Here is a 10,177-nt window from a genome sequence, read left to right as displayed (position 1 = left end):
CTGGAAAGCCAAATCATGTAATGTCCTATTTTACTGAGAACCTTTTCACATGAAATCTGGAAAAAAATGGTCTCCCCAGCTTCCCATTCCTGTTTGACCAAAAGCAGTATTTAAATGTCCAGGGTACACCCCCTTGCCTCGCCGGCAACACCCCCCAGCTCCCATCCAATGTGAATGTGCAGTCGGCAGCCCCCGACGAAACCAGAGTGCAGTGCTTGCCGTGGATGCAGGTGTCGGAGATCTCATGTGGATTTCCACTTGGACACGACCCACCAAACTCGAATCCCCAAACACAGAGGCTGTATTGTCTGCAGCGTTTAGCTTGTGGAGATTAAATCACATGCCACACGGGCTATTGGCAGCGTATATTTATTCCAGCCACACTTCAGCAAAAAAAAACGGCGTTACAATAATTGACCAGCACAGCAATGGTGCAGGCCAGGTGTTTGAATAAAATCATTGTTTTAATAGGGCAAATTCAAACATTAGTGCGGATATTCATAAGCTTTCAACTTCAAGCATTCCAATTTACATACTATATCAGAAAAAAACAACACATCTTATGAACTTAGTTGGAAAAAAAAGTAATATTTCCATCTATGAGAAATGTAATATTTATTTTAAGTTATAGCATAGAAAGTATGACAAAAAGCTTGGCAACTAAAATGATATGCTGCCGCTGCAAATTACAACCGATGTTTCCATATTATTCATTTAACTTTTCTTGCTTAATATTCTGTAACATTACATCATTTACTGCTGTGTAGTTCTACCATATTTGTTCTATTTGTAACAAGACAAAAATTGGTACAACTAGCAACACCAAACGATGTGGTATATATGTAACATAAGCCATTGGCCAGCTGTTTGGAATATTAAATGAGAACTGATGTCATCACACGATTCAGCAGCCACCCATCTCTTCCCAGTCTGTGAACAAGGCCTTGTGGCATGATGCTGGTGGGGTGAAGACGCTGGGATCCTTTATGCCCGGCTCGATGTCGAAAAACCGCGTCATGGAAGCCACGCCAGCGCTGTCAATGTACGTCTCATGTACAGGATAGCAGTCCTTGGTCGTGTAAACGCCGAGCCAGGTCTCAACTGCATACCGCACACACAGGTTTAACAACGCAAAGGATTGTGGGTCTGCTATCTGGCTGCGTAACATTGTCGCAGAGCGCTGAAATCACAATCGTATTTAAAATAAAATAAAACCCCATTAGGGGTCCACTCAAGACTCCAACATTCCTCCCATGTCAATAATTGAGTACCACTTTGTGGGAAGCCATTGATATTTTCACATACAAATGTATTGTGGACAGAATTGCTACGAGCTGCTGCTAATGCTGGTACCTGGCCCATAGCCTCCCTTCATGGCCTACGCACACAGCTCCCTAAGACATCGGGGGCTTGGTGTTCGGCCCACAATAGAGTAGTGGATTCTTAAACGTTACTGCAGCCTGCACCCGTTTGGTTCTCAATCGTAAAAAAAATGTATGTTAATAAGTACATAGGTTTGATGAAACAGAGTAGATGTACTTATGTGCAAGTGCTTAATTTGTGTTTTCGATTATTTACCTTCTAAAAGAATCTGGTATGTCTCGCACCCCCAGAAAGGGCATCTCGCACCCATCAAGCATTTTACAGGTAATTATGCTGCAACAGGGTGCAGCTCTCAACCATACACAATAAACATCAGGCACCATTGTGGACACAGTTTTTCGTGGTCCTATCACGTTTGAAGTAAGCAAATAACCTACTACAAGTATTACATGAGTGTATATATATTAAAATTTTAGTGACAAAAATTGTCACAACCGCTACTTAACATTATTACCAAATTAAGGTCTTAAGGCCACCAACCTACACTGACCAGTGTCATGTATGGTCAGAACTCCCATGATGTCATGGCATGGGGAGGCCTTCAACAGTGGCTTTCAGAACGACTGAACATTATTTCGGTGTAATAAATATTCAAGGCCATTTTGGTCATATAAAAACCTGTCTAAAGCAAATGTATGAAAATCTAATAATATAATGCCAAAAGCTATGTCACGAATGTTTTGTTTACAGCTTATTTATTACATCTCAGTATGAATTCTAACCTTAACAAAAAATCCTGGAGTTGACAAGAAGAAACGTGAAGAGGCGGTGTGAAATAATGGGATGGCTACACCGATTGGATACAATATTTTCCAACAATTGGGACCGATATGGTTTCGTGACAGGTTTTCTATCTACAGAGCAACCCCAAAACAGGAGTAGGGGCGAGCAGGAGTGTGGCAATGGCACTCTCACATTTGCGTGCTGGCTTGCGGTCAGACCACTCCTGCACTGCGACCTGGTCACCGGGACCACCTATCAGGTACTGATCCTCGAACGTGGAGTTGCTTGGGATGTCGTACGGGTCCCACGCATCAGTCAAAGCCTTTGTGAGACAGCGCTTGTTGGATTGGTCGATTTGGTATTGGACACCTTCATCGTACAAGTATATGTAGTCGTAATACCTGCAAAACAAACGGTGCGTGGACTTTAGTTCATTGTTCGAGGGAAGGGAGACAGGAGACTACCAAATACTAACAGTATAAAGGTTGAGGGTTATTTGGGACATTAAAATGACTCCTCTACTTACGAACATTTTACTTAGGAACTTTCAGAGATACGCACAAACCTGTCCGTATGACCAGTTGCCTGTTCGGCACGAGAGTCGTTGAGTTCAACCGCCGTGCAATAGATGGCGGTGGTGGCATCTATTTCCGCAGAACAGTAGCATCTACAGATGATACAACTTTTATAGCCATTGCCCGTGTTTAGTGCACATGCCGTACAACATGTTTGGAATCGACAGGAGTCAATTTGGACATTCGAACGAATTGACTTACGAACAGACTCGCTCGTAAGTAGAGGAGTCCCTGTATTGTGTTCATCACAACATTTTAGATGTGTTGGGAATTTAGATGTGATGGTTGACAGGAATTATAGCCGGCCAACTAATGTGATCGTCGTTTGACATGGATTATATTGCTAACATAGCCCGACTGATAAAACATGTCACCTTGCTTTATTTTCAACAAACAAAGATGCAACTGTTTCAAGCTAAAATTAAACACTATTTTAAACAAATGACTACACTCTTATGGTTTGTTGAGTTTTGGGCAGTCAACCAACGTAATTTTAATTGTTTAAAAAAATCAATAGTTATAATGAATGTATGGTCATTTTTAAGTAAAGTCGTTCAGCATTAGTTTGTATGATGAAATTGCATGTTCAGTGTACTACTTACTTTGTCTTTACCTGACATGCTTACCTCCATCTAGTCATACTATTTAGCCACGCATATATACATGATCAGACGCTGTATTTCCGACAGACATGTTCTTCACCTGAGGACGGCTGCTTGCGTTGTGGCTGAAACGTCGTGAGAATTGTATTTTATTATGTTTTATTTTTATTATTTCCCTTCTACGTGACTTTACCGAAAGAACCAAGAAGATGAATTCCTGCAGTCACGAAAGCTTCAAATCGAAATTTATATATAGTTAATTTATTAATTTATGTAATGGATATTCGCGTGGAGCTATAACACAAGGTACATGTACGACGAATCTACTTGCTTAGTTTTAACATTGCATAACTGAGAAACGTCCACTTAACTCTTTCAAATTGAGAATGAACAAGAAATGTGCTTGTTACATAATTATATCATAATTAGTAAAATTAGGAAGTGTAATGCAATGCAACACGGAGAGTCGGTTAGCACACAGTTAACGCATAGCCTGGTTGATTACGTTCTACCAAAGATTGGTCAATTAGAAGTTAAGTGTGAAACAAACAAGCATTACACTTCCTAATTTTACTAAATTTGATTTCTACCGTGCCATTACAATACACAGTACAATACAATGTGGGTTTATAGAATGTCTAAATGCATCCGCATCTATCATGGGACATGCATATCCCCGAGTCGTCGTGGGTGTTTTACTTGGAGGATTCTGGAAGCCTCGTAGCAGTTTAGGTGTGGCATCTTTTCTCGACATAAGTTGGATTTATTATCCTAAAACATCCTGTTCATCATATTTTCAAGTTTTAGGAATTTTTCCCCATTTACCAACTGCGGGAGGTCGTATATGTGTGGAAAAAACGGGCAGAAAATTACGATGGAAAAAACCAAGACTTCAAATGGATATTTTTTTCTCCTCCAGAGGAACTTAACCATAAAAAAACACAATAAAACATTGAATATGAATTCAAAATTATTCAACTCAAAGCAACATCTGTTAGATATTTGTATAAGGTGCCTTTAAATTGAAAGGGACTTTTATTTAACGTGTCACAAACATGCACAAACTTCATGGATGGCTCTGAATGCGGGATATCATTTGAATCAGAACTTGGGAAGGATTAAAGAAAGGTTTCAAGAACTTTAAATATATGTACCCTACTTGGTATGTATGTGAGGTAGCTATAACTTCCTGAAAGAGCTCTAGCAACGCCTCGCATTAGAACTGGACTACTGAATAAAATGGCTTTTATACAAACTACCTAAAATACTAAAGTACTATTTTAGGTAGAGTGTGTGATTGACTCATGAAATGCAACTGGGAAAACCTAGAAACTCTCATGGCAATGTTACTTTAAAATAATAAAATAATGTGAGCCAACAAAATGACCTGAAAGCCATTCTCCAGCACTCTGAGGTTTCAAGCCACTGGTATGAGATGTCTGTAAACAGGGGACATTTCAGTCGAATTTGTGACATCACAGTCAATCCAATTCAACTTCTCCCCGAAGTGAGCACCTATCGGAATACACTCCTGCGACATGCATATCCACCTTGTGGATCGGGCTAATTTCTGCCGTGATGACCAACCATGGACTCCCAAGCCCCAAGGTGTCACGAGGTCTCCCTCCACTCACTCTGCCCGAGACTGCAATGTCACATTTACATGTTTAACTTTAAATGGTTCTATTTTCATTTTCTGTTACATGTCCATTGTATAAATATACAAACATAAGGTTGTTCTTTAATATCTTAGATTGTTAGTTTGTGGAAATATTAAAACTAAATGCATGTAAAATGCATTCTGTTCAGTAGTCCTATTGTTATTTATTAAACGTATTCTGCTGCATGTTTTGAGTTTGTATTTTTAGTCTTATAATGTAAAAAACATACAGGCTTCGTGTGTGGTGTTTGAGTCTCAGGGTTCATGGCTAGTCTGCTCTCAAATCAGGTTTAGCTGCTGGTCACATCCCCAAAATGTGATTTCCAGTCCAGTTAGAATGGTTTGGCCCAGGATTTTTTTTCCACAGCAAAATTTTCATTTAGTTCAGTTGCATTATCTTCCTCGTGTAAACATTAAACGTGTTTTTAAAGTCGAATTAAGCCACTCTTGAAGCCACATTTATATTAAATCACAAACTAAAGCCAATCACAATTAATAATTTTAGAAACGTCTCTTTCATCACATTAAAAGGTGTATTATCCTGAATTCGATTTTTAAAATTACATTTCTTTTCCCCCATATGAAAATGTGTATTGACAAAAAGCATTGCATTTTCACAACTTTAAAAGACTAAATACATTTCAAATGCTGGCAAACTGGTCTCTGAAATTCCAAGTAGAGCATCAGGCTACAGTCAATTTAGATGTCACATGACTTAGGATGTCACATGAGTTAGGATGTCACATGAGTTAGGATGTCACGTGAGTTAGGATGTCACGTGAGTTAGGATGTCACGTGAGTTAGGATGTCACGTGAGTTAGGATGTCACGTGAGTTAGGATGTCACGTGAGTTAGGATGTCACCAGTCTCGTTTGTACAATCTTTTGAGCAGTCTACCGTAGTTTGAACTCTCTTATTTACACTCTCTCATTTGCAGTGTCCAATTTGTACTAATTAGTACTCTCAATGTTCCACTTTAGTCATTTGTTACGTCTGTCCCATTGGTATTGTCACATTCTTTTTCATTCAATTCATACAAAAGAATCATATATAATTTTATAAGCACAACCTAATGTATGCATTGTGAGCATCAAGACGGACTTTAATTGAAGAATTGTTATATTCCTGCATGAAATGTATAGCTCCGAACTACAACCACCGCACTATTATGTAGCAGTTGTCAGGAACACAGAACACATTCCTGCAGAGGGAGCTGGTAGGAACACTGGGTTGCTCGGTCAATGGCCAGGGTCAACGGCGGCGTGGTGTATTCAACAAATATGCCCGACTGTGAGGGTGGGCACAAGCCGGCGTGAGTAGGTTAAACGTTGAGTTTTATAAGGGCACCACGGAGTGACCAGCCCCTCCCCACCCAGCCCCACCCCTCCCACCCCCACCCAGCCCCACCCTCCCCACCCAGCCCCTCCCCACCCTCCCCACCCAGCCCCTCCCCACCCAGCCCCTCTCCTCCCCACCCTCCCCTCCCCACCCAGCCCCTCCCCACCCTCCCCTCCCCACCCAGCCCCTCCCTCCCCACCCAGCCCCTCTCCTCCCCACCCTCCCCTCCCCACCAGCCCCTCCCCACCCTCCCCTCCCCACCCAGCCCCTCCCTCCCCACCCAGCCCCTCCCTGCACGACGGATGGACACAATCATCTCCTGTGGGCTGGTGTAACCAGGAGGTTCCTACCAGTAATATTTAGAACAATGCATTAGCTAGCTTTGGGAAGGGGGAGTAGTTGTTGGGTTATAAAGGTTAGTAAATTTGGGGAATTTTGTACAAGCCAACATGGTTTATAAACATTTGGAAACTTTTCGGGGTGGTATTCATTAAAATCTGACATCAACTATTATTTATCCACTGCTGGATGAAGGGGTACTCACATCATCACAATCCTTAATGGTTCTGGGATGTTACAATCAATGGGTAGTTCTCATCATTCCATCTCTGTGAATGTTCTATACTTTGGATGCAATTCCATCACCATTCTTGTCTATCGGTCATCATCCCTTCTAGAGATGTGTTCTTTCGAAGCCCTCTCACTTTAAATGTCTCTGTTCTGTGTGTGCCCTGATGCACGTGTTACTATTCTATCTCTCACTGCTTTTTTCCAAATAATAATCTCTCCATGCTTCTTGGTAAATGTTTCAGATTTTTTTTCATTTCCTTTGTCATTGTCAACTTTTTGTATCAATGTTGTGGTGAACGTGCACTGTTGGTAAAAAAAATGCAGAGGTAAGCCAGAATGATAGGATGATTGATACATTTGTTACGAGACAGGAATGATATAGAAGAAAGGCTAAGGAGTTCACAGTAACATGAAGGAGCCCATGTAGATACATTATACATGAAAAAAAAGGGGAAAAACCTATTATCATATTTTGGTACTGGCAAAGGAAGTCCCATGATGTAGATGCTCACCTCGAGCTCTCATTACCCTGATAGTGCATTGTCTTTGTGCTGAACGCCTTTTGGCGTCCTCTGGTCTAACACCGTTAGAGACGAGGCTCAACAGAAAGCTGTCTCTGGTGTGGACCAATCAGTTTCAAAGACAATGCATATATTATCAGGGTGTTTTTTGTTTGCATTCTGACCACAAGCATTGTGGTTAATGCAGACACGATTCCTTGTAAAAGGTTTCAGTTTGGTGTTTTAACATCTTAACACCTGTTTTGTTGCCAGAACAAAGGGGACAAACCTATTATCATTATAAATGGAATTGCTTCGATCCTCATGAACAAATGCCAGAATGCCAGGGATGTCTGGCTTCAACATATCCAATACAGGAAGTGACCAGGAATGGGTATTCTAGTTAAACTTCAGTATTGCCAAAGACATAACAGCAACAGAAAATGTATTGACTGGATGCCAGTAATATAAATAAAGAATTTGTATTGTAATGGACAATTCAGTGAAGGTTTGTAGAAAAGTAAAAAATTAAACAGAAAACAAGGTGCATTTAAGCTCTAGAAGCCAAACTAATTGTACACTCACCAGATTTCCATATAAATAAATCCATATATGAAAAGCTAGCAGTCCAAAATAAATGCGCTTATTTGTAACTATGGTATGAGAATATCCAATCACTTATTTACATACTTGCGCCAAAAATGTAGTGATTTCGCTCAATTAAATTATACACATTGACAATGTAGCCACAAGTTTCAGCACATACACACATACTCACACAATGACATTCCCATACACAGACGCACTGTCATATGGGGCCGTCCATAAATGACGTCACGCAGCTAGGGGGGGGTCAGACATTTGTGACGATGTGTGACGAGGGGGGGGGGTGAGAAATATGACGTCACATAAAAATGCGCAACTTTAAATAAATATAGACAACACGTTCTATTTAATTAAATAGACTTAAAAAAAATATCCTACAACATCAGAGTGCAGCGGCACATTAAATACGCACTATAATGACAATAGTTTAAAGCAAGGCAGTAATTATAATTATTATTCAAATATGCTCAAAATGTCCCCCCGAATATATTTCTATAAAATAATAATTGCTATGCTATGTAAATAAAAATTTTTTTGCTGAACCTTGGCCACAATATCTGGACTTGTCTTCATATAAATCAATGCATAGATTTCTGTTTATATGATTGTGGTTATGGTTGTACTTTATTAATCCCTAATCTCTGCCATTACATACAATGAAACAAGAAATGGTAAACAAGTGAAAACAGAGCAAAGTAATACAATACACTATTAGACAGTATTGTAAAAAATAAATAAAAAGTCCATCCCATGTGTTAGTAATTTTTTTTAATAATTTAGGTAGGAAATTCGTTTTCAAATTTAGATATTTTTCTGGGTTGGGACCCCAGACACCCTGGTAGATTTAGTCCCCCCCCAATGTTGACTCCATGGCTATGGCCTTGGTTTAAAGCAATTTGAAGTATGTTTTATTGGGGGGGGGGGCAGAGCTTTGTGACGTCATATTTGAGGGGGGGGTCTGACTTTTTGTGACGCCGTGTGACGAGGGGGGGGGGGTCAAAAATCGTCTAAAATCACGTGACGTCATTTATGGACGCATACAGTACAGACCCACCCATAGCCTTACCATATACACATGTGCCACAGCAGTACACAGAGACAACACACGTACACGCGTATGCCTACACAAGATACATATCACACATATATATACAAAGAGACACGTATCCATATGCATAGTGCATGCTTACAACAACATTCAGACAGCTGTCACCAACATAACACGACTGCATGCGGGATACGGTCATAATAAGCACGGCTCAACAAATGAATGCGTAAAAGAAAACGCAACGTTCATCAAACAGAACGCGTTCGTGCGTGTGCGTCCTGTCTCAATTTGATGCCCGCTAACAGCACTTGCCCCGCCGGTGTGTGGCAGGCTACACGGGGGGATCTTTGTCTTCGTGTCCCGGTGTGTGGCAAGCTCCACGGTGGGGTGGGGGGGGGGTCTTTGTCTTCGCGCTGCTGATGATGATCATCACGACGCCGACGATTACGCAGCTCACGATGCGTGCGCGCGTGTCGGAGCGCTCGTGCGGATGCCGCCACCGCCGCTGCTGCTGATGATGCTGCTGCTGCTGATGTCTCACCGCTTGCAGGGGAAGTGCCCCTTGCGCTCCTCGTGGACCATGACCCGCCGGCCCTTGCCGTCGTAGCACAGACGCAGGCGGCGACTGCGGGACGAGACGGGGTCGTAGGCGACGGCGCGGCCGTCAAACTGCAGCGGGGACACGCAGGGAGATGGTCCGGCAGGCGTGCCCCCGACAGCCGGCAAGGACAGAGGGGATAACAGCATGGACAGAGGGGGGAACAGCAAGGACAGAGGGGAGAACAGCATGGCCAGAGGGAACGATAGCGTGGTCAGAGGGAACGATAGCGTGGCCAGAGGGGAGAACGCGGCTCGCATCGTCGTCGTGACGGCAGTGACAGCCCAGAAGCGACAGCGCGGCTGTGCGCAGTGCGGGGTGGGTGTGTCGTGTGTGTGTGTGTCTGTGTGTGTGTGTCTGTGTGTGTGTGTGTGTCTGGCTGTGTGTGTCTGACTGTGTGTGAGCAAGGGTGTGTGTGTCTGACTGTGTGTGTCTGGCTGTGTGTGTGTCTGTGTGTGTGTCTGACTGTGTGTGTGTCTGTGTGTGTCTGACTGTGTGTGTGTGTGTCTGTGTGTGTCTGGCTGTGTGTGTGTGTCTGGCTGTGTGTGTGTGAGTGCGCAAGGGTGTGTGTGTC

At 42.3% G+C, this 10,177-nt stretch overlaps 1 protein-coding gene across 1 annotated transcript; it reads right to left on the bottom strand.

Moving 5' to 3' along the window:
- Positions 1-363: 363 nt before the first annotated feature.
- EPDR1 (ependymin related 1) lies at positions 364-10,071 on the bottom strand. Its single transcript, XM_061557017.1, has 3 exons — positions 9,547-10,071; positions 2,299-2,507; positions 364-1,101 (listed from the first exon to the last, which is right to left on the bottom strand). Exons 1-3 carry the CDS (start codon positions 9,861-9,863, stop codon positions 905-907), a joined length of 723 nt encoding a protein of 240 aa, XP_061413001.1. The 5' UTR covers positions 9,864-10,071; the 3' UTR covers positions 364-904.
- Between the last annotated feature and the right edge of the window lie 106 nt (positions 10,072-10,177).

This window comes from Lethenteron reissneri, chromosome 23 (assembly GCF_015708825.2).
Source record: "Lethenteron reissneri isolate LAM-NWPU_2019-01 chromosome 23, ASM1570882v1, whole genome shotgun sequence".
Classification (NCBI taxonomy): domain Eukaryota; kingdom Metazoa; phylum Chordata; class Hyperoartia; order Petromyzontiformes; family Petromyzontidae; genus Lethenteron; species Lethenteron reissneri.
This window is presented reverse-complemented; position numbering and strand designations above follow the sequence as displayed.